Raw genomic sequence first — 26,132 nt, 5'->3', positions numbered from 1 at the left:
TGTGTTTTGCAAGCAGAGAGGTCAGGGGTTTTCTAGAAAGTGGAAAGAGTATATGCAAAGACCCAGAAAAGTGAGAATTGTATGTTTTCGGGAAATTAAAACAGTTTTAGTGGTTTGAACATACAGTGAAAGCCTAATCTTGAAAAATCACTGTCCTGATGACAATAGAATAGAAGGGGAAAATTTGAGCATTGTAGTATGATTTCCTGTGTTAGTTAGAAAAATCACTCTGACATGGAGTAGAGAATCCACTTTTGATACTAAGAGTCTATAGAAGGTATAATAAAGACAAGCTTAGCAGCAGATAGCAGTGAGAAGTTATTCCAAGAAGTGACTCAAGTGCTGTTGTGGTTGAGTCACTAGAAACTGCCACAGGAAAGCAATGAAGACCCATCAGATGTGAATAAAACCTATGTAAACTTTAACATAAAAATGAAGACAGCCGGGGCACAAAGTATTATTCATTCTCAGGTGAATAAAATTGTCATTCCTTTAAAGAATTAAGTTCTTGATTGATGGTCATATAATCAGCCTGAAAAAGTAAGCTGAATCTTTTATAGTTCAAATTCTACCAGAGATCATAGTGTTACCTGAACTTTAAGGGAAAGATAACAGATGACTTGGGCAATAATTCTGTGCAGGCATCGGGGAGAAGGCTAGTTGCTATCTATTCATTGAATTTTGCCATTAAAGGTAATTTGCGTAATGTTTATAAAACAAAAATTATTACCAAATAGGAGACTTAGTTCAATGCCTAACTTACATTAAGCATCCAAAAGATATTAGTTATTAGTGAAAAACAAAGCAGCAAAACTTCTGTTTGTCTTTCTTGGATTGTGAGGGAAATTTTATATATGAAAACTGATTGCTACTGACATTATGAATCTGTACTCTGTCACCCTGAAATTGGTGAGTCACGTTTCTTAGCCCATTTTTCCCTCTAAATCTAAATTACGTGGTTCTGTGTATTGAGTGCACTTTTGTTTGCATTTTAGTATGTGTCCATATAAATACTTAAAAATTTTAACACTCATTCAGAATGTCATTGCCTGAAATATGAGATCAATAGGAACTCAAACACACATTTTTGTTTTACTTTAAATGCTTAAAGACCAAATGGAAAAGAGTTATTTTTACTATGAAAACATCAATTTTTTTGTATACCCAGAATGACATTACAGGAAATAAAATAAGATTAAGGAAATGGACAGTTTTCAGGAACAAGTCATCCCAAAATAGGAATTGTTGATAATCAATTAGGATGGACATAATCTTAAGGCAAAAATGCCAGCTATATATGAAGTATGTCCCTCTAGAGGCCAATATTCACTCAGCTGTTAAAGATATTTATTAAATGTAAAAAGTTCTGGTAACCACAATTACATAACAGTAATAATGTTCTAGTCTAAAATAATCTTGGGTCATTTTATGTAGAGACATATAAAAGATTTCAATGGCATGCATTTACTGCTTAAGTTGGAAGTAATATCCTCAAAATATAAAGTACTTATTTAGAATTATTGTATAACAGGCAAGAGGATCTCTGATGGCAAAACAGTATTACTGCTTCCTCTTTTACAAATGCAGGGCTGATATTACCTATGATGAGAATGTTTGTCTACTCTGAGTAGTCCATGACTCAGAAGCTAAAGTCATTCTGCAACCCCAGCCTTCACCCCATTAAATCTGTTCTATTCTTTGGCAGCTGTTTTTGCCATTTACGTTGAAAGCAGATGGGGAAAATGCAAAGAACTGTCAGTTTTATTGCCATGTATAATCAGCATCTGGGCTGTATGTTACAGAAACAATCAGTCCAAACTCATACTTTACTGGTGGTGTAAAAACCTTTTTTGAGTTTCTCAGACAGTTTTCAAATTAGAGTAAATGCTCTTTTTTAATCATGTTGATCATGGAAACAGCAACCATTTGTATTGCTTTTTCAGCCTCCATAAGAATGATGCATGAGTGTAGGTCTTTAATATACAGTTATGAGTTATCTGCAAAAACTCAGTTATCTGTCTTGCTAATTTGTTTAAAAATGTGTTTTGAACCATAAATATTTATTTCATATTAGAAATCAAGTCATGTATCAGATTTATTCCTTTATATAATCTGTGTGTTTATGTGTAACTAATATTTGCTATAGATATTATATAATGCCATATATTATATGTTACATATATACACATATATATCCTCATTTTTACTTTTCCCACTATTTTTGGAACTGGAAAAATACACCATATATGTTTTCTACATCTCATAATTTATACCAAAACATTTATAGCAGGGTTTATTTTCTTATTTTTCAGAAAGAGAAACTGAGACACACAGCAACCAACAGTAACTTTTGCAAGGTCCACAGAGCTAATCAGTGGCAGTTTCTAAATTTAACCCAAGCCTATATAAAGTTCACACTTTTACTCACTGAGCTACATGTTTTTAATCTTTATGTCTATACATACACAAAACATAAAATGCCTCTTGGGGAGAGCCATTTCAGCTTTGGCATGTGGATGTTATTTTTTATAGTTTGTCAAAATAATTTATTGAAACTAATGCTTGGATATTGAAAGCTAGTGAGCTGAAAGTGTCATTTAAAATAAACTAATGTTGTTTAATTCAGTGTAAATGTCTTTGGAACTAGTTGGAATTTTTAATTGCCCAATTATAGTATATGTTTTACACTTTCCTGATAAAAGATCTGTTTGTTAATAACTGTAGTAGAGTATTTATGTGTCATAGAGCCCAGCTATACCTGCATATGATTTCCGTGTTCTAAGTGTCCATAATGGTACAGCAGAGAGATATACTGATAATTTCCTATTTTCTACCATCTTTGAAATAGACACCAGAACGTGATGCATTTTGGTAGCTGTTTATTCTTTAGGAACTCTAAATGTGTGAAAACATATTTTTTAAAAAAGCAATAGAGAGCAAAGGAAAAAGATATATAGGAATAGGGAGGAAAGGTCTTCACTGGTTAAGCATACTTGTGAATATTTTGATTAGAGCAGTTAGAAAATTGTCTTCTAACTAAAATTGAACTTCTTACTAAAACTCCCTTCTGGTTTTGATGAAGTGTAACAGCAAATTGCTTTCAGATATACTTATACCCAGGGATGAAATGTTTTGGCATTATTCACATACATTCTGTGGAGTAAAAGGTTCTGGCTTTTTTTATATGAAAAAGGCTTCTTTTATCAAATAGGGTTTATAAAACTTTCTCCCTCTCTTTTTCAGTTTTCTAAATCTATTTTTACTTTGAAATTCAAAATATTAAGTTTTCCTTTTATGAAGGGCTAGCATTTGCAAGGCTGTTAATTATGGTGGATTTTATCTTTAGCATGCAAATATATCTCAGCCATTACACTATCTGTTTTTGTAACCCTGGAATGTTTTTAATCAGATTCTTCATGGAACAATGGATTTAAATTTGTACTCTATAAAATTCAGCAAATTCTCTGCTATTAAAGTAGAAGATTAGAGAATAGCAAAGTAAATTTCATTTACTTTTTTTTTTACCCTTCACCTGAAAACTCTAATTTTTTCTTCCTTATTTTTTATAATCTGGTTTTAATCCTTACCTCTTATTTGAAGAAAAAGGGCAATTTTTGAGATGTGTGTTGTTTGTCATTTGTCAATATATTATGAAGTTCTTATAATAAAACACAAAACTTATTTATCCTAGAGACCTAAAAGTTTACAGGAAGTACATATTATTTTGTCTACTGAAGACAAAAAATAGACATTTTTAAGTATTTTAAAATTTACTGGTTGACATCTCTCAGTGGTAGAATATTTCCCTGCATGAGAATCTGTCTCTTTGAATGAAGAAGGCAATTACGTTGTGCCTTAGTGGATTGCTAGACAGTGCCTTAAAAACCAATTAGCTGCTGAGTCAATGTAATGACCATATAAGTTTTGTTTCAAATACTTTTTTTTTGGAACAAGTTAGAAATAAATAGATAAATACAGAAGAGCATAGTTCAGCTTTCTGTTGCTTATGTTATAAATGAAATGGATTGCCATGTGAAAGTAAGTCATGGCACATTGCAATATGGAATAATATATGCAGCATTGCTACATTATATTTAAGTTACTATTTTGCATATAAAGTTAAATATTATTTCATCATGAATTCTTTTCATTTTATAAATTTTTGAGCATATATTTTCTAAAAAAATAAATAGCCTCACTCATTATGTCGTATTGTATTTTAGGAGGAATAGTTATTAATGAAATTAATTGCAGATTCAACACAAACCAAGTAACAGTAAAATATATTTGAATGCCATTAGAACAATTAGGGATCATTATAAGTATTCTAGGTTCTGAGACTTTAAAATAAGAAATGAGTTTTTTAATTCATTGTTTAATTTTAAAAATTCTAAATATGTGAAGCTTTTTAGTTATGATAAGTGATAGAATTTGTTTGGCCATATTTGTGGTTAATATTGACATTTCAGAAATCTTAGTACTGAATAGTACAGTTTTAAAAAAGCTTTCATTGAACAAATAGTTGGAAATGTAACTGTAAAATTGGAGATTTTATTAATAAAATGTCCATGAGGAGGGTATAAACATATCTATAATTTCAATCACTAATGAACTCCAATTATGTAATATTGCCCTGAGTAGTCATTAAATATTTGCAGAATGAATGAATGAATAATTGCTGATTCCTTATTTTTAAGAAGCTGAAATTGTATTTACAAAAAGTAATTGCATGATCTGGTTTTGCATGACTGTTGGAAGAAAAATACTATACTAGACACTAAGAATTTTTATTTTTTCTCATCATCACATTATGTTGAGAAATCTTTTACAAACTGAAATGATGTTTCATTTGACCTAGATTTGAAGAAAGTCCTTTAATCAATAGTATTCCATCTATAGCTTTTTTTTATTATATTTCATTTATGACATTTTAAACTACTCAAATTCCAACTACAAGAATGGATCACAAAAAAAATATGTCACTAAGCCATCAATTCATAAAGTTGTAATCAATAAATGTAACAGTGAAATTGTTAAAGTAGCCTTTGCTATGCTTAGGGCTTTTGAAGACAGTAACCCTTTCTTAAGACCTAGATAAATAATCCAGGTGCCAAATCCTCATTTTATTCATAGGATTTATTTGTTTTCTTCTAGGGTAAATCAGCCCCTTAGGAGCTGACAGCCTGGAAGAAGAGGGATATGTGAAAAATTAATACAGTCAGAGAAGAGCAGAGGAGTTCAGTGAAAATACACTTGAGTAGAGAGAAAGATACAATTAACCATACCAAAGAGAGTAAAGGAAGACTTCAAAAAAAGGCCGCACACTAGTCATCTTAAAATAACTGAATATTATTAATAATAATGTAAAATTATTATTAATTTCAATGGCTAACAATAAAGAATGATTAAGAAACTATGGACCATTTTGACAGTCATCAAGAAAGCCTAAAAAATAAGGTCTTCCAAAAATTTTGATGATTAGGAAAACATAGATGATATTATATTTAGTGTAAAGGATTCAATTCACAATTCTCTATTCAGTAAAATTTCAATTATATAAAATAAATACATATGCAGAAAAACAAGTAAAATTCACTGATCTGAGTGATGTATTATGAGTGATTTTAATTTTCTTATTTATGTATTTCATAAATAGTTTAATCTGAAGTTTGTCTTTAATATGAACAGAATGACTTCTGCTTTTTGGAGGGGGAGACTCATGATTAACATTGCAGGTCAGAGAAGAGATTTTTCCTTTTGTGTGAGAGAGGAAAAGGACAGAAACTTGGGGAATAATTCACTTTAGAGAACTAGAAAGTGAAGCCATAAATTAAAAAGAGAAAAGCAGACCAAGAATAAGCAACATACAGTGTCACATCCCAGGGAAAGGATTGTTCACAATATCAAATGCTACAGTGAGTTCAAGAGCAACAAAGATTGAGAAAGCCCATTGCGTGTAGGGACGAAGAGGTCAGAGGGTGAACCCTGAGACTGTCGAAGAAAATGTGGTATTGTAATAACGGATTTGGAATCAGGAGAGAACAAAATTTAAGAAATTTGACTTAACCTTCTAGAAATATTTTGTTTTGATCTGATGTTCATTAAAAAAATGTTTATAATACATATAAATGCCGAAGTATTACAAAAATTCAGTAAAAATTAATTGCTGTATATGATACATATATAGCCTATAAATTGTCTAAATATGTATATTCTATTTATATGTAAATATACTAATGGGCTTCCTAGGTGGCACTAATGGTAAAGCATCTACCTGCCAATATAAATGTATATGCGTATGTATATGTGTACATATTTTTTAATTCAGATGAAAGAATGGAACTCATGCCAGGTATTTCAGCAGATGGGATTAGTATAATGAGTCAAACAGCTGTAGACAGTGACACAGAGGTTAGAAAGCTGGTTCCACCCCCAGGGCTGTACCGAACTAAGGAGAAGCTAGTATTATACAAAGTCAGGAGCTAGTCCTTAGCAGGAGCGAAAATAAAGGAAATGAGACCCCTGCTGAGGACACCCCGTGAGGCAGAAAAGGGGAGAATCCTTTGACTTCTCCCTTCCTCCCACCTTCAGTGTCCCACCCTGACCAAGTCACACAAAAGCCAGCGCTTGAGCCTGGACTGTGTGGTTCACAGGAATCAGCTCTGGGATGCAGAGCAGAAGTGAGAGAAGGGGGTGGGAAGTGTACTTGAGGATATTTGTACAGGGAGAGAGGAGGCTGAGAAACAGCATTTTTAATGGACTAAAATATTTACCAAAACACCCTATGGAATATACTATTTTGCGTCTTTCATAACTAGGTTGGTAAAATCTTGTCTTACTTTGATCGCACAAGTATGGAGTAGATAAAATTAGAGGGATATTTTCAACTTGCAGATTTTAGTGTATCATAAAAATACTTCAGTTGTGTTTAAATGCACTTTCCTGCAGTGGTTTTCACGTGAAATATTCACATAATGGATTGACAGAGTCCAGAGAGTATTACCAAAAATATTTGTAGTACTTACAGATTTAAAATTCAAGATTTTGCCTCAGAAGCAGCTTCAAACTTAATTTTATGCATATAACAGTTTTTTCAACCTACAACATGCTTTCTGTAGAGGAAATGGCTTATAAAATTTAATATTCAACAATAATGTCTTTTGTGGAAGAGTTATAGTTATCTCTAAAACATGTTCTACATCTCTTCAGTGTTAGAACATATTTCTCTTACTGATATTGAACTTGGTAAAATGTATTCCCAACATAGGTGTTCTCTGTTTTATACAAAGTCCAGGCTTAAATATTAATGAACCCACAATGCTTAAAAGCCAGAATCTTCTTATTGTTTTCACAGTTGCTTTGTTTTTACTCCCAATCTTGCACCATGTTTAGGGAGGAGCACAATTAATTTTAATAGTCTTTTTGGAGAAAAAAGCAAGAAAATATCACTCAGGAAGCGTATCACCTTTGCTTCTTGACATGACTTGAATTAAACATATCTGAGAGCTCACACTTCTATTTAAAAATTGAATATATTTTTCATTGCAGACGTTTAGAACAGAACTCAATCAAGGTCATCCCTCCTGGAGCTTTCTCACCATATAAAAAGCTTAGAAGAATGTGAGTGAATAATATTCTGAAATCAATGAAATTTTAAAAAATTATACAGGTCATGAACATGCAAAGACATCCATTTAAGTATGAATATTTAAATGTTTGACAGCTTAAATACTAAGCGATGTGACTATCTGGTTGCTAGTTCTATAATAGTGTAATGTTAAAAGCTAAAATATTAATTTATTAAGTTCTCTAATTTAGCATACTAATTCACACTAGCGTGAACATATGTGGTCAATATATTATGCAGTCAAATTCTTAACTGTTCTGTTTTCAAAAATAAGACATGCCGTCTTTAATAATAATTTAGAAAAATAGCCAATAATTGATTTACAAGTGTGATTTTTTTAAAAGTTTAGGATGCTTCAGATGTTGCAAATATTATACATGTATTGATAGGTGCAAAACTGACATGGAAAGGCAATAAATAGCTTTCTCCTGCAGTAAATCTCACTGACATTATATTTAATTTAACCTAACCCTATTTTTAATCTTAGCGACCTGAGCAATAATCAGATCTCTGAACTAGCACCAGATGCTTTCCAAGGACTACGCTCTCTGAATTCACTGTAAGTATTGACCACGTACCTGGAGGAAAGTAGAATGCATAAGGAATAATGGCTCTATGTTTTAATTTGGATTTAAGGGATATGTTCCTTTATGTGTTTTACTATGCATTACTAACAGTATTAATTATTATAAGTCATTAGTGAATTTTATCATTTTTATGGAGAACTGCTACCTGTCACTAAAATCAGCCAATTTTTAGGGGTTTATATTTTAGAATTCGATAGTTTTACTGTTTAGAGATCGAGTATGAGCCCCTTTTTTGACAGTGTTTTCTTACAGAAGTAAAGGGAAAATGTTTACTTTGGAGGCTTCAATCAGTACTGCATTTATAATCCCATCCTTAAACCCATAGTCACTCACTGGGGACAATTACAGTCCCATTTAGAATGATACTAGGTAAAGTCGTGCAGAGAACAGTGAAAGATAACCGGTGAAAGGACCTCCCTCCAACCCTCTACTTCATCACCTTAAAGACTTCCCTGAAAGAACCAGCTTTAATCTCTCAAAGAACAAATATAAGAAAAGTATGACAGCTTTTTAATGTCAAAAGGACTTCCAGGGAGATAGCTGTATAAATTAGAGTGACTCTAAAGTGAATTTACAGAGACTTATTCCTTCAAATTTGTATAAAATCTTCAGAAGTCCACTAAGTAGAGTATATATTATTTCAAATTCTAATTTTAAAGTTTAAAAATGAAATCTGGTTTCTTTGTTTGAGGAGATGCTTACAGAAGAGTTCTTATTGATGTAAATTACTGCAGTGCTCTTAGGAACTTCCGAAGTCAATAGTAGCCAATGAGAATTTCAGGATACACATGTGTGATACTTAGATAAACACCTGAGGTTTGTAGAATACTTTACACTCATACCAAGGGGAGGAGATGTACCAGCTTATCTGGGTTGTAAAGAGCCTCTTGATGAAAGTGACAGAGGAGAGTGAAAAAGTTGGCTTAAAGGTCAACATTCAGAAAACTAAGATCATGGCATCCAGTCCCATCACTTTATGCCAAATAGATGGGGAAACAATGGAAACAGTGAGAGACTATTTTGGGGGGCTCCAAAATCACTGCAGATGGTGACTGCAGCCATGAAATTAAAAGACGCTTGCTCCTTGGAAGAAAAGTTATAACCAACCTAGACAGCATATTAAAAAGCAAAGACATTACTTTGCCAACAAAAGTCTGTCTAGTCAAGGCTATGGTTTTTCCAGCAGTCATGTATGGATGTGAGAGTTGGACTGTGAAGAAAACTGAGTGCTGAAGAATTGTTTCTTTTGAACTATGGTGTTGGAGAAGACTCTTAAGAGTCCCTTGGACTGCAAAGAGATCCAACCAGTCTGTCCTAAAGGAGATCCATTCTGAGTGTTCATTGGAAGGACTGATGTTGAAGCTGAAACTCCAGTACTTTGGCCACCTGATGCAAAGAACTGACTCATTTGAAAAGACCCTGAAGCTGGGAAAGATTGAGGGCAGGAGGAGAAGGGGACGACAGAGGATGAGATGGTTGGATGGCATCACTGACTCAATGAACATGAATTTGAATAAACTCTGGGAGTTGGTGATGGACAGGGAGGCCTGGAGTGCTGCAGTCTATGGGGTCGCAAAGAGTTGGACATGACTGAGCGACTGAACTCAACTGAACTGATGCTGGTCTGCTCAGAAAACTGCAGTTTTCTTTGGACCAGAAACAAAAAGGAAAACTATCACTTCACCTGCAGTATCTGCCTAGGTTCATTTTTGTTTGTTTGTTTGTTTGTTTGTTTGTTTGTTTGTTTTAGTATATGAAGTCCAAAACCAGGGAAACAACTGCTGGCAGAAAATGTAAAGTGCAATCATGTACCCTTTCAGTTGACTCTTTGAAACCATACCTTTTATTTATCTCAGTTATATCAGTGACTGGCACATGGGCAAATGGTGAACATTGAACAAGTTATCCATTCCTGTATTCTTGCCTGGAGAATCCCATGGACAGAGGAGCCTTGCAAGCTACAGTCGATAGGGTCCCACAGAGTCAGACACAACTGAAGCAACTTAGCATGCACACACACATGAACAAGTAACAGCTGGATTCAGTTTAATTGGGCACCAAGCTTAGAATCTGCAAAATTCCTGGCACATAGTAAATGTATAGTATCTATTGCTGAATGCATTACTTGAATGATATTCTATTGAATACCCAAGTTGGTGCCAACTTGATCTGATCATTTGTTCCCTAAAGCCCTCTTTCTCTTATTCTTGACCTAAAGACATATCTTAGTATTGCTTTACCCTTTCTTAATGCCTTTACTCCTTGAGTCTGACAATATAGAGTTCTCTTTTGTTCCTGTGTTTTTAAAATTGTTTCTTCTCTGACTTACATTTTTTAAAAAATCTATATTCTACATAAATGACTTTTTATGTCAAACTGTATAACTATACCACTAGAATCTATACAAATGGTATGTCTACTTGTACAATATAGTACCCAGATTTATTTCCTTAAGGATTTTCTTCATATTTTATAATTTATCCCACCTCTCACTGACATCTTAAAAGGGAACAGCTTTTTCCTCACTCTGATTCATCTCTCTTGCATTGTCATTTCCCCTCCTTTCTGAACAGAAGTCAGGTACAGCTGCCAAACATATTTGGATTCTCATTTCAGCTTTTTCTTTTACATTTTATGACATCCTTTTATTTCTTTTCCAAACGAATGTTTCTGACTCTTAAAGTATATATGCCCATTGTAGAGAATATTTTTTGAAATATATAGATAGATAGATGCAAATTCAAATGACCTCTGAATGGCAAATCACCTGCAATCTAGAGATCGTCCACTTTTTTCTAAGTATATATGAGTATATTTTTCTAAATGAAATTATACTGTAATATATTCTTCTGTATTTTGCTGTTTTAAACTTAATATCATATCATAAGGGTTTCCCAGGTGATACTAGTGGTAAAGAACCTGCCTGCTAATGCAGGGAATGCAAGAGATGCGGCTTCGATCCCTGGGTTGGGAAGATCCCCTGAAGTAGGAAATGGCAACCCACTCCAGTATTCTTGCCTGGAAATTCTATGGAAGAGGAACCTGATGGGGCACAGTCCATGGGGCTACAATGAGCTGGATGTGACTGGCACAGATCATACACATAATATCATAAATACTTTCATGTCACCAAATATTTCTTCAAACATGATTTTTATCAATGTGAAATATATATTTAGCCAATCCCCTTCTTTAGAATCTGGAAACATTTTATTTGTATTTCATTTTTCACCATTATAAATTAGGCTACAATTAATATTTAGCACATAAAATATTGTATTTGTCTCTGATTTTTTTCCTTAAACTCCTGAGAGAAACTACTTACTAAAAATTTATATACACATTTTTATAACTCTTGATTGTTGTTATTATTCAGTTGCCAAGTTATGTCCCACTCTTCGCAATACCATGGACTGCTTAGAGAATAGCTACAACTCATTTGTCCCCTTAAAAATATAATTTCTGTCTTTTCTTTCACATTATTTTGGTCCCTCCCCTCCTTTATGAGGCTGAGAAGAGAAGGGCGTCATTGCAGACCTGTTGTCAGTAGCCAGCATGATGAGTCGATCATTTTCATTTCCTTGCTGTTGAAATCCTCTCATTTCACCATTTCTGTGAATAAGATAATCTCCTTAATTTATTCCTGTGCTAATTTTTACTTCATTTTCCTCTTCAAACAATATTTATTCATCAATCCCACATTAGAACACACCTAGGCTGTGTGCCAAAGCCTAGGCACTAGATGTTCTAAAGTGACTGTTGATTGTTTATAGTTACACTTAGTGGCTAATGTGGTGGGGGGCGGGGTGAGGACACAAGAATGCATTCCTATTCATATTTCTTTGGGGAACATACATTTTAAAAAGTCTGTATAAATATTAATGATCACTGTCTTTGCAAATTTTACATTTCCGATGTATATACATTATATGTTTAAAACAAATATTTTACACTTATATGGATTCCTTTCACTCTTAACCATTATGATAATTCTAAATGTTACCCCTTTGAAGAACAATGGATTTCAGGTTAGCGTTCTGCTTTGTTATATCCGTGTGCTTTCATAAAAAGAGCTGTGTGTATTTGTGTATAAAAACATGACACATTAACAGTGGACATTTCTATGAAAGGACAGTAAAATTATAAATTGTGTTAATTTTTCTTAAGTTTTTGTTTTTCTCTGGTTTCCAAACTTTCTACCATAAACACCCACCATAATCAGGGGAGAAACATTTCCAAATTAAAGTTTGTTCACTCTGCTATGGTTTATGATATATGGAGCTTAACAACCTCCTTTATGCCTGAACATGTTTGTTTGGATAAATTTGTTTTGTTGGCTAGTCTCTAATTTTATTTCTTTTTGTTTGTTTAAATCATGTGTTTTCCAGTGTCCTCTATGGAAATAAAATCACAGAACTCCCAAAAAGTTTATTTGAAGGACTGTTTTCCTTACAGCTACTGTAAGTATTTGATTGTTTTTCATCTGTTGAACCTAAATATTATATTTTACTCAGTTGTACCATCTCATATTTTCATGGAGGCTTCAGAAAAATTTGATCCAAAATGACACAGTTTAATGAAATGGAAAAGATTAGTGAAGCTAACATTGATGATGGTTATTTATTTGAAGACACAATACTTTGAAATTGTCCCCAAACCTTTCTTTCCACAGTGTCATAAATGTGAGTGTCCCTGCTGTTCTGTCATTTCAAGTTTCTGCAATCTTTGCCCTTTATGAAATTTATCTGTTTTGATTTAATAGTACTTGGGAAGGAGAAAGACATGGTGATATGTTTATTCACCTTTGTCCAAAAAAATCTCTAACAGTGACAATACTAGAATAAAATCCCCCAACACAAAAATGGTCTCTTATAGTCTAGGACAGAGTGTTAACAAACTAATCTTAAGTGAGAGAATCATCTGTAAATTTCCTGGATTTTAATATTTAAAGACCACTCTGCTTAGAGAACAGCTACACCTCATTTGTCTCAAAAGAAGTATTTATGATACAAATTTATAAGAATAAGAATTGACTCCAGATGTCATAATGAATGCTCATATGAAAATGAGATTGAAAAAAACATATGTTAATACTAAGATTGTTAGTGTTGGATCATCAAAATCTATTCAAATCCCCAAACATTTATAGGAGATCTCTTTTGGGACACGCACTGACCTAGCTGCTATGGAGGAAAAGAGGAGTATGCTACAATTTCTGCTCTCAGCTAGCTCACAGCCAGTTTACTTTAAAATTCTTAAGTTTAGAATGCTGTTTTCTCTTTTGAGCGTATGCATTTGTTGGTGTTAGGTTTGTACCATTAACTTGGTAAAAATGTGTTCCTAATCCCACAAACTTCCAAAATGTGGATCTTTTTCTTTACTTGATAAATATATGGTTATCATTATATCCTATTATTCATATTTTTAACTGTTTATTATTATGCAGAAGCATATTATATATCACAGCCCTATTCTTACTCACACACACACACATGAAACAAATTGTTAACAAAGCAATATTTAACCTTATTATATATAGTACTGTCAATTCTGTTCCATTCTCTCTCTTCTTAATGCTATATAACCCAATAAATTCATTTTACAACAAACCAATCAGTCATGCTAAATACTGACTTTTGTAACCTAGTGTTTTTATTTGGGCATCAAATTATTTTACAACCCTTGCAAGGAAGTTAGGTATAGCTGTGTGCTACAGCCAAGTGTTGTCTATTTTTTATGTGCTTTTCTATCAGTTCTTCCACAATTTCCTAGCACTGTTCTCTTTCCCATTTACTTCTAATTTCTTCTGCTACCACTGCCCCATGTGGTATCGACACTTAAAGTTGCACCTTTTTTTCCTTTCCTCCCATACTTATTGGTAGTTGATAGAGTAAATGGGTTAATAAACCCTTGGAATCTCTATGTAGATAAATCTTACTCAAAAAACCAGCTTTCTCACTGTGCCTTAAATTCTGTCCCTAGACTAAGCCTGCCGGGACTAACAAGGCACAATTGACTCTGTAAGGTTAGCTGAGAATTTGATTCAGTTAAGCTTCTTAGATCCATTTGAACAGATGAGATATTTGGGAGAAGTGGGTAAATGGAAGGAACGAAAGAAAGTAGTGTTCAATATTTCTCCCCCGATTTCTGGACCACCTGAAAGGAAAGTAAGGACAAAATTCCCAGAGCAGCACTTTCTTTCGCTGTCTCCCAGACTCCCTGCTTTCTCCCTGTATTAGCATTCTGCTGCCTGACTCCTCTTTTAGTTAGCTACATGCTGGCTGTCATGCCCTGAGTTAGGAGGTATGGGATTAATCAGTCCATACCTCAAATCAGGCCTATAAGCTCTTAGGAAAGGATTCTGTAGACCACAGAGAAGGCCAAAACTGCAGTTCCTAAAAGAAGATTAAAAAAAAAAACAAACCAACTCTGATCCCTGGTTCAGGAACTAAGATACTACATGTCACATGGTGTGGACAAAAAAATAAAGAAAGAAAACACACCTAAATAGTATGTCCATAAAAAAATAAAAAGAAGCAAAGTGAAAGTGTTAATCAGTTAGTCGTGTCTGACTCTTTGTGACTCCATGGACTGTAGCCCGCCAGGCTCCTCTGTCCATGGAATTTTCCAGGCAAAAATACTAGAGTGGGTTGCCATCCGCTTCTCTAGGCGATCTTCCCAACCCAGGGATCAAACCCAGGTCTCAGGCAGATTCTTAACCATCTGAGCTACCAGGGAAAACGCAAAGGTGATTTAAAAAAAAAAAAAAAAAGACAAGTACAGCAAAGAGAACTACCACGAGGAAGTCCTGACTTTGCACAGGCAGAGAGTTGAGATATTTAAAAAGCAAGTAAAACTGAAATACTCTTTATTAATCACAGAGGGTCTGTTGGGCAAATTGCGAAACAGTATACAGTGTGTTAGATAGAAAGACATCACACCCAAACCATATAGCACATATTTTTGAGCTGCCAAGTATTTGTTAAAATCCTAAATGTCAAAGCTCTGAACTAAATGATGAGAGAGAATAAGAACTATCAAAAACTTTTCTGCCCCCAGAAGGCTAAACTCTCTGCAGGCAAACATGTGGGCCTATATAAAATAGTTGATGAAACTAGGTAGCACTGACTAACTTGCTCTGGAAAGTAGAGGAAGGAGCTTGTTAGTTGGGTGGAAATTGTATTCTGAAAAAGTCTTGCTCTGGAGAAAGTGAGCCTCCTCTGAGGTCTTGATAGGCCAGATGGTTGAGGCAGATGGAGAGCAGGACCCATGTACTCCCATAGGTGAAGCAAGCATGAATAAAAGCACAGACAAGGTGACATGTAACCTGTGAGGATGACGTTTGCACCAGATCTGTAAACCATGGCTCCACATAATCCTAATATTGAATATTGGTAAAATATATGAGAAAATGGAGAAGGAAATGGCAACCCACTCCAGTATTCTTGCCTAGAGAATCCTGTGGACAGAGGAGCCTGGTGGGCTGCTGTCCATAGGGTCACACAGAGTCGGACACGACTGAAGTGACTTAGCATGCATGCATGCATTGGAGAAGGTAATGGCAATCCACTTCAGTATTCTTACCTGGAGAATCCCGGGGATGGGGGAGCCTGGTGGGCTGCCGTCTATGGGGTCACACAGAGTCAGACACGACTGAAGTGACTTAGCAGCAGCATATGAGAAAAAAAAGTTTGTGAGATACTGTGCCAAATAAAGTGAATTGGATATCTATACTGCAGAATAGAGCTTCCCTGGTGGCTCAATGGATAAAGAATTCGTCTGCAATGCAGGAGACATAGGAGATGTGAGTTCGATCCCTGGGTTGGGAAGACCCCCTGGAAGAGGAAATGGCAACCCACTCCAGTATTCTTGCCTGGAGAATCCCATGGACAGAGGAGCCTGGCAAGCTACAGTCCATGGGGTCACAAAGGGTTGGACATGACTTAGTGACTAAAGAACAGCAAGAGTTTGGAAAAGGGAATCAAAGATCCCATTGGGAATTTTGGGCTATTGTCGGGTCTTGGGTCATTCAGAGCAAATTGGGAGTTACTCCATGGTTTGGGAGAGGAGTGACATGATCTGATCTATGTTTAGAAGTCTCACTCCAGCTACTGTTCTGAGAATGGATTGGACTTCTTTTTCATAGAGCAGCTCCAAGGACTAATGTTTATGAGGACTTTATGGAGCCTTTGACAGCAAAAGCTTGTCTCACCCACGTTTGTCTATTGCAGTACTTCTGCACCTTCCAGAGAATATCTTTAATAATTTTTGTTGGATAAATGTGTAAGGACCACTAGATTTAGGCAATCCAATCATTAGATATGACCCTTGCTTTATCTGCCATGACCCCAAATCTTCAACCTGTGATACCTCAATAATGACATTTAAATCTTAGTGTCAAGGTTAAAAGAAATGAATTTCTTGATTGAATTTTCTCAAGAACAAGAGTCATGAAGGTGGGTTAATGAGATACTACACTGTAATTAATTCTATGACTATTTGATCAAACAGATTACTGAATGCCAACAAGATAAACTGCCTTCGGGTAGATGCTTTTCAGGATCTGCACAACCTGAACCTTCTCTCCTTATATGACAACAAGCTTCAGACCATCGCCAAGGGGACCTTTTCACCTCTCCGGGCCATTCAAACCATGTATGTATATAGAATCAGAATCAGATTTGATGACCGTTGTTTTCATTCTGGATTTGAGAGTTGAGTTCATTGCAAGTCGTGTGTAAAAGTGTTATGTATGTGTTTCTGAAAGGCATTTGGCCCAGAACCCCTTTATTTGTGACTGCCATCTCAAGTGGCTCGCGGATTATCTCCATACCAACCCAATTGAGACCAGTGGCGCCCGCTGCACCAGTCCCCGGCGACTGGCGAACAAAAGAATTGGACAGATCAAAAGCAAGAAATTCCGTTGTTCAGGTAATTTCTTACTTTGTGTCACATTTCCCCTGTGTTGCTGAAAACAGTAGTTAATGAGATGTAGAGACAGCTGACCTTCGACTAAATTGCCAAACATTACAGAATTGTATTTCTTTTTCTTCTACCCATGAAGAAAAATATAAAGAGAACTGTAGACACCATTCACATAGAATCCCTACATGTAACCTTTTTAACACACTATCCAGCAGAAGAAATAAAGGAAGAAAGATGCCTGGGTACTTTAGGCTGTAATCCCAGGGTTTGAATTTAACAGTGGCCTTCTAACTCAGTGCCTATTAAATCTCATGTTTGTTGTATTGTTTTCCATTGAGCAATGGTGAAGTAGTTAATTGTCTATTTCTCTGAGAAAGTGAACTGAGACTTCGTTACTTGATTTGCTCAGGTTCAGAAGTAGGGGGAAACAGAATACACTGAATTCCTTGCTTCTCACAGGAAAGCAATGTTTTGTTTCTAGCTTTACGTTCTCACATTTTGACCAGGACTGTGAGGATATATATATTTTTTCTAAAAGGCCATCTTTTAACACTTTGGGAATATTACATTTACTTATAAGAAGTGAAATATAGATGCATTGTATTAATATTAAAGAGAAAACTTATTTCATTGAAATTTACTATTTGCTTTGGTATAATCCTTTCTATTTTCTCAAAATAAAATGCATTGTTTATGTTTTGGGTAGTACACTACCCTACTATTCCAGGCGTTATTTCACATTCGGCAGTTAATTCATACTAAAAAGCTAATATCAAAAAAAGCCGTTTATTGTCCATGATTCTAGATGCATTTCCTACTCATGGTTATACTTCAGCCACTGCTGTGAATATACATTTTTTTCACTTAATTATCTATAGTAACTTTAGTCCATTCTTAATCTAATATAACTCATATCTCTGCTTGCTGACATTCAGGTGCATCTTCTATTTTTTTTCTCTTTTTTTTATTTAGCTAAAGAACAGTATTTCATTCCAGGTAGGTTTTGCTCGGTAGTAGGACTAACTGCAGACACCTTTTCCTCACTTATAAAACCTAGCTTCTAAAACTTTGATATGCATGCTTTCAAAAGTCCAGTGGATACTCTGTAGCTAGATTCTGCATAGATCACTAGTAACTGTTTCCTGAAAACCTGACCTTTGCATGCAGCTTCTGATGTTAAACATATATATTATTAAACTCCCACTTTTTTTTCTCTCTCTCTCACTCTGGCACATTATCTAAAATTTCTCACAGTAGCTAAAATGTTTGAACCTATGGCTTTCTACTTAAATCATTTTCTCTCCTTATGTTGTATATCCGACCTTTCAACCTGTTTTTAAAATATAGCTTCTTGAGCTGGTTTTAAAGACAGACCTTTCTGTTGTCAAAGAACTAGTTCTACATGTAATCAGTCACAAACACACAAAACTGTGTTTTCAATCATGAGATTTACTCTTTTATAGAGATTTTTCTATGCTAAAAAAGTATCCCTTACTTTTTGCTTTACTTGGTTCGCTGTGCTTCACTTTTTATACCAAAGCACCAGCTTCCTACTGGTTTATGTGCAGCTGTACTTTGTTTATGATCTGAAATTCTTGCATCTTTGGACTCATAGTATAACAACTCCATGAAAGCAGGATTGACATCCATCCTGAAAGTATCATGAGCACCCAGTGCCTTGAATAACTTAGTTGAATGGAGTGTTTCTTAGAAAAATAATTGAAATATTTTACCACTGCAGTCTTAACACTGTCAAAGCTGATGATTCTAGAACTAGCTCTTTGAAGTATGTTTCTTTACTTATTTCTTCCTTGCCTGCCAATTGTGTAAAATGCCTCTTGACTTGTTTGTTTTCAACTATTATTTAAAAATACATGTCAGTAACTCATTGGCTACATTTGTAATCTCCTGGGTATACTCTAGACTATAAAATATTTTAATAGTCATAAATAAAGATATTTCTAAACTGTTAGTGTAAAAAAAACACATTTTCTCTTAAGAATTCTAAGTTTGGTCTCTATTTTAAGGAACTATACCTTGCTTGCCATTGTTGAATTATAATATGAATAATTTTATGCATTTAACCAATTTTGTTTTATCACATATTTTGACTTGAATGATCAGTAATATTTTGTATATTACACTGGCTCCAGAAGAAGTGACATGTTGAAAAGAAAAATTGGCCTTCACTGGCAATCTTCAAAATTTATTATTTTTACCCAATTATTAAATAGAAAGTCATCTGATAACTATTACCCAGAAAAAGTTATATTGAAAAACAGAACCCCCCCATAGGATAAAACATTGATATTACTTAAATGTCCAAATTAGAGAAGTTAATATGATTATTATCAAAATATTCAATCTATTACATTTAAATATGCTTTTTCAATAATTAGAAATTAGTATTTCAAATTCACCAAGTAAAGAACAAAATCAGGTTGTTTTCAAAATTTTGTTAATAAGATTCAGTTCAGTTCAGTTGCTCAGTCGTGTCCAACTCTTTGTGACCCCATGGACTGCAGCACACCAGGCTTCCCTGTCCATCACCTCCTCCCAGAGCTTACTCAGACTCATGCCCATCGAGTCAGTGATGCTAGCCATCGAGTTAGATATGCATTGAGTCGGTGATGCTGTTAATAAGATTAACAGCAGCCAAAACAGGTTTTGCGAGAAAGAAAAAAACAAACTCTCTATATCAGATATCATGGCTTAATTGTCAATTTCTGATTATTCAGTTTACATGATTTAAAAGCGTAATTCTAGAAGTCAGGACTCAGAAAAATTATTTGAGCCTCTGCTCCCTCTACCCCACCCCCAGATATTAATTAAAATCTAAGCTTACTGAGAGAGTAGTCATAAAATAAGTATTATTGTCATTGCATTGAATGCAGATTATTTTCAATGTAAAATACCTCGTGTATCTGTTATTTTACACTTTATTCCCTGCATTTTATTTATTTCACTTTTAAAATGAAAACTTAAACCACAATACAACAGATCCTCATGTCGTGTTGTAAATGTCATGACATTAATTGCCAAATGTAATGAAACTATTGTATTCAACTTTGCGAACTTCTTCCGAGATCCTGATTCCTTTTAATTCAGTAACGTTATTTATGAGTTGGAAACGTCATTAAAATCATGTAAGCCACAAGACCTAAGGTTTCGTCCAAATTTTCCAGTGGGAGTCCTTGATGATCGATCTCATGATCTGCATTTTATTTCATTTTACATGTCTGTTTGCCTACCACCATTCTGGATGGCATCTAGATAGTACAGTGATCACTCAGAACAAAATTTATCTTGTAAGGAGGGTTCATCTTTTAAAGGACTTGACAAGAACTTAATTTGTGCTATGCATCTTGTATGCCATTGCTTTTCCAGTAAGACCACTGTGCTTCACAAAATGATTATGAAAGTTTACAAAGCATGACGGTTCCTGTCACACCAGGCCATTCCCCAATAATTGCCACAGTCAGGGAGGACGGACTAGACCTTAGTGAGTTATATATATACTATGTGAATCTTACTTGGGTTTGCTCTTTCTTTCCTTCTGGGTGATCTTTACTTTTTCAGGAATTCACCATTTGGGCTGTAAGTAAAAGTGTCTGATCTGAAACATAATATCCTCCCTTTTCAATCCTGATGTATCTTCTTTTAGTCTCACTCTTTTGCGCCTTCTTATTTGTTTTTATTTTTTCAAGAAGACACCACAGATCTGTTGAGCCTCTCTGTTGTCCTTGTAGCACACCTTCAACTTCTCCCTGGATGTTGTTCCCGAAACAGCTGTTGTTTCCATTCTGCAGTTCTGAGGAACGCTGGAGGCACCTTTCAGTATAGCCCCTTCTTTGTGTTTCCAGGAACTCTTCGGTAGTAATACTCTTACTATGGTCATAAACATTCTTGCGGGAAGAATGCATGTCATGTGAACAGTATTACGTTTCCAGAGCGTCTGTAGCTTCTCTCCTGCTTCCCTTCATCTCTCCTCCTGGTCTTCCCCTTGGCCTAGTGGATGGTGTAGTGGTTATGTAGCGAGATTTTCTGTTGTGCTTGATCTAACCATGTGGTTGCCAGGTATGAGTAAAACATGGTTCCGTCAAGCACCATGGAACGTCACGCAGCTTTCTACAGCATGACAAGCTGCTGAGGCTTAAGTCAGGATTCACTTGTCTCTTTTTATAAAATCAAAATGAACAAAAGAGGGCTTTTTAAGCATTTCTGAAGATTATGTGAGAGGGAGAGAATAATAAAAGACCATAGAAAATTAAAAAACCTGAGTCCATCTATTTGCCTTGAAAGCCCTGATTGAAAATGATATATAGGCATATGTTTATTACTGGATACATTTTCAATTCTTGACTCAGAGAAAAAAATAAACTTTTTCACGATTAGTAGCCATTGTGTGATTAGCTGTCAAATAGGCTAGAATGGCTCACAACTGGATCAGCAGAAAGTACAGCTGTGAAAAGCTCAACTCTGTTAATGTTTTCCTGTCCTGTGAATCCGGTTACTCTTTTTTCCAGCAAATTCCAAGCCCTTGTTTTAACCCTTTCCTGACATCCATTGACCAAAATTCCCCAAGTTGTCTCCCTGCTGCATAATCTATAGTTACCTTACTTTTTTCTTCCTACAAATTAACAAATATTCTAACTTTCAGACTCAGTGCCTTCTTTTTTGGCTTGAATCCTCAATAGGTACCGAAGATTATCGATCAAAATTAAGTGGGGACTGCTTTGCCGATTTGGCTTGTCCTGAAAAGTGCCGCTGCGAAGGGACCACAGTGGACTGCTCCAATCAAAAACTCACCAAGATCCCAGACCACATTCCCCAGTACACTGCAGAGCTGTAAGTTCATCTCCCATCAACATCCAGTTTCAGAAGGAGGGAACGAGAGCATCAAAACGTTGGGATTCTTTTCTTGCCCTTTCATCCTCAATAATTATGTTCATTTTAATTGACACACATTGGCACAACTCTTTTTTTGTACAAGTGTGAATATTAGAGGCTCTCTTCCTTCTTCTTTCTGATCCAAGGTACATCTACAGAAAATAACTCTCAAAAATTCAGTTAGCACTTGATAATGCTAATAACAGTCCATTTGATACTTATTACTTGGGGGCTTCCCTGATAGAGCAGTTGGTAAAGAATCCACCTGTAATGCTGGAGACACTGGTTCGATTCCTGAGTCAGGAAGATCTGCTGGAGAAGGAGTAGGCTACCCACTCCAGTACTCTTGGGCTTTTCTTACAGCTCAGCTGGTAAAGAATCTGCCCGCAGTGCGGGAGATCTGGGTTTGATCCCTGGGTTGGGAAGATCCCCTGGAGAAGGGAAAGGCTACCCATTCCAGTATTCTGTCCTAGAGAATTCCATGGACTGTATAGTCCAAGGGGTGGCAAAGAGTCAAGACACAACTGAGCGACTTTCACTTTCACTTTCCCTGATAGCTCAGTTGGTAAAGGATTACGCCTGCAATGCAGGAGACCCTGGTTCAATTCCTGGATGGGAATGATCCCGTGGAGAAGGGTTAGGCTGCCCACTCCAATATTCTTGGGCTTCCCTCGTGGCTCAGCTGGTAAATAATCCACCTGCAATGTGGGAGACTTGGGTTCGATCCCTGGGTTGGGAAGATCCCCTGGAGAAGGGAAAGATTACCCATTCCAGTATTCTGGCCTGGAGAATTCCATGGACTGTATAGTCCATGGGGTGGCAAAGAGTCGGACACGATTTAGTGACTTTCACTTTCTTGGGTATGAATTATGTCCAAGGGCTTCCTTAGTATCTCAGGTGGTAAAGAATCTGCCTGCAATGCAGGAGACCCAGGTTCAATCCCTGGGTTAGGAAGATCCCCTGGAGAAGACAATCCTAGAGAGAGAAGACTCTCTCCAGTATTCTTGCCTGGAAAATCCCAGGGACAGAGAAGCCTGGCGGGGTATAGTCCATGGGGTCGCAAAGAGTCAGACGCAGCTGAGTGAGTAACACTTTCATTATGTCCAAACCCATTTCTAAGCACTTAATCATTTTTTAATGTATTTAGTCTTTTCAGCAATTAAATAAAATAGTTTGGAGTCAACATTTTGAACCTCTGTTCATTGTGAATTCAATAAGAGTCCTTTTTTATCAGCTATACTATTATAATTCACTGACTCATAAGTGGAAGGATTCAGTGATTATCAAGTATAAAACATAAAAGATAGTTTTCTTTTTCTGAACAGTGGATAACATAGCAGGACAAACTGAAAATGATAAAGTGTGAGCAGATCTATATTTATAATACTAACATAGGGCTTAGCACATACAAGTTTCTAAAATATATTTGTTGAATTATTTATAGATTCTGTGTCCATCTGTGTTGGCCTTTACTGACTTATTTATAAAAGTACAACATTTAATGTTAGGGTTTCTAAAAAATCCAAAAAGAAAAAGAAAAAAACCTAATGAAACCTCATCACTTTTAGAACATCTTAGTAATGTTTATGTCTAGCACCATCTGGTATTTGTCATTAACTGCTTTGCAAAGTTGGTTGTCTTTTTGTGCCTGTATAATTCTTTCATGTACAGCTAGATTATAACCCCTTGATGACAGGGGTGGTTTTATAGTTTATCAGGGATTGTTTTATAGTTTATCTCCCACAGTACCTATGCTGATGCCTGTTACTTAATGAATTTTAATCAATTTACATATTTAAAAATTATACATTGCTTTCAAAAAGATGACAGAAGCTAATTATCTAGTGGCTATAAGGATGTTTTTTTAAAAATTTCTGTTAGTACATGAAGCTATTTCATAGGTCTAGAACTTTAGAAATGTGTGGCGACCATGCAGTAATATCTCCAAACTCTGTGTTTACTGTCATATACAGAGTTATATTTATGTTCAATAACTCTGCAAACAACTCAAATTGTATCTTTCAGCATGATAATACTTAAAATAAGTTTACCTGTCACTCATGAATTTAGAAACTAGTACCTAGTTTATCTTTCAGCAAAGGTTGTGTGTGTTTTAAGAAATTATGATTTTTAAAAATTAGTCCTGGGAAGGAAATATTTGCAAAACATTTATCTGTAAGGAACTCTTATCCAGAATACATAAAGAGCTCTTGAAATCTGCCTTACCTGAGACTGCCCTGTCAGTCCATTGGTTAAGACATAGAGCTTCCACTGCAGAGGGCATGGGTGCAGTCCCCCAGCCGAGGAATTAAGATCCTGCAAGACACGTGTGTGGCTGTTCTTCCCTCCCCCCACCCCGCTCAAAAAAGTACCTTACCAGACGAAAGAGGGATCAAATTATGTGTATGGGTATTTCTCCAAAGAAGATATCTAAATGACCAATAAGCACATGATAAATCTCTCAGGATCACTAGGCATGTGGAAAATACAAATGAAAACCACAGTGAGGTAGCACTTCACATCCACTGGAATGGCTTTTAAAAAAGACAGTAACAGGTAAGAGAACTTGGGGCCCTCATACATTGCTGGTGGAAATGTAAAATGGTCCAGCCCTTTTGAAAAGCAGTTTGGCTTTTCCTGAGGTAGCTAACATGGTTAAATAGCTTTACCACGTGACACAGTGATTTCACACCTATGTGTATAGCTAAAAGAATTGAAATCATACATTTACACAAAATCTTGTACACCAGTGTTCCTAGCAGGATTACTTGCATCAAGAAGTGGATGCAACTCAGATATCCATCAGCTGCTGAATGGATAAACACATGTGGTATATCCACACAACAAAGTATAATTCGGCCATAAAATGGAATGAAGTACCGATCTATGCTAAACGTGGAAAGGCCTTATAAAAATTAAACCAAGTTAAAAAAGCCAGGCCAAAAATCCATATTTTGTATGATTCTATTAATAAGAGATATTCAGAATAGGAAAATCTATAGAGACAGAGGATCAATTACTGGTTGCTAAGGATTGAGAAGGCAGAGGGCAAGGGAATTGAGAGTGACTGCTGACAGGTAGGGGGTTTCTTTTTTGGATGGTGAATATGTTCTGGAATTAGAAAGCAAAGATGGTTGCACATGTTTGTGAATATTTTTAAAGCCACTGAATTTTACACTTTAAGAGGGTACCCTGTATGGTCTGGAAATTGTATATCAGTAAAGTTGTTGATAAAAACATTTCTGGAGCAAGTGACTAGGGAAAAAATGGTCTAAAATGCCTTTGGAAGCAGTGGTAAGAGTGGGAAAAAAGAGAAAAAAACATTCTACAGATTACTGAATGAAGAGTTGGCTTTGAATTTTGATTTCGGTTTTCTCTACTATATGCTTCTTAATATGTTTTATTTTGATCCTTACAGTATGGGATAAATTGAAAAATATCCATCCTTCCCACAAATTTTTTGATACGTGTCTGGTATTTTTCTTTTGGATAGTCATTAAATAATGTTATAATTCTGTATGAGAAATAAAATTTAATCTCTTCCTAACTTTTGGGAATGAAACTCCTCTGTTTCTGTTTTCCCTAGGCGCCTCAACAATAATGAATTTACAGTTTTGGAAGCTACAGGGATCTTCAAGAAACTTCCTCAGTTACGTAAAATGTAAGCCATATATTAGCCATCTTTTAAAATTTCTATAGTGTTGTGTTCTCTTATACCTTTGCAGTTTTATTTCCATTTCTTAGGAAATCGGGAAAATTAAAGATTCAAAGAAATGTCCATATGGCGACCACTTGTGATATGAGTAAAGGGTAATCTCTGAGAGGAACCTAAGTAATTTGCTCTTTTCCATGCATGTCAGTGATGGCGACCAGGTTTTCTGCAGCAGAACCCTAGTGCCTTTAACTCTGACAGCTGGTCTGTTACATGGTCACAGCAGGAGCCCCCCAGTCTAAGTGCATTAGAGATGAGTTCAGTAATGTGTTGTAACTTCCTTCACCAGTCACCAAACCGTGCTGTTATTTCTCCTTCAGCACATTCATGTCGACTGTTTGACTTTTTGCTTCATTAAACTTTCATTAGAAGATAGTCAAAATTAATGATT

At 35.5% G+C, this 26,132-nt stretch overlaps 1 protein-coding gene across 3 annotated transcripts in view; it reads left to right on the top strand.

The window, feature by feature from the left end:
* Positions 1-26,132, top strand: part of SLIT2 (slit guidance ligand 2) — a 384,683-nt gene that overhangs the window by 270,890 nt on the left and 87,661 nt on the right. For 2 of the 3 annotated variants that reach the window (XM_070452104.1, XM_070452102.1), the window contains exons 10-17: positions 7,549-7,620; positions 8,115-8,186; positions 12,603-12,674; positions 16,726-16,869; positions 16,982-17,145; positions 18,112-18,135; positions 21,837-21,987; positions 25,616-25,690. In XM_070452104.1, the coding sequence (XP_070308205.1) occupies positions 7,549-7,620; positions 8,115-8,186; positions 12,603-12,674; positions 16,726-16,869; positions 16,982-17,145; positions 18,112-18,135; positions 21,837-21,987; positions 25,616-25,690 (774 nt within the window). The remainder of the gene's footprint in view (positions 1-7,548; positions 7,621-8,114; positions 8,187-12,602; positions 12,675-16,725; positions 16,870-16,981; positions 17,146-18,111; positions 18,136-21,836; positions 21,988-25,615; positions 25,691-26,132) is intronic. The other variant, XM_070452103.1, reaches the window with a different exon arrangement.

Source organism: Odocoileus virginianus, chromosome 21, assembly GCF_023699985.2.
Source record: "Odocoileus virginianus isolate 20LAN1187 ecotype Illinois chromosome 21, Ovbor_1.2, whole genome shotgun sequence".
Classification (NCBI taxonomy): domain Eukaryota; kingdom Metazoa; phylum Chordata; class Mammalia; order Artiodactyla; family Cervidae; genus Odocoileus; species Odocoileus virginianus.
This window is presented reverse-complemented; position numbering and strand designations above follow the sequence as displayed.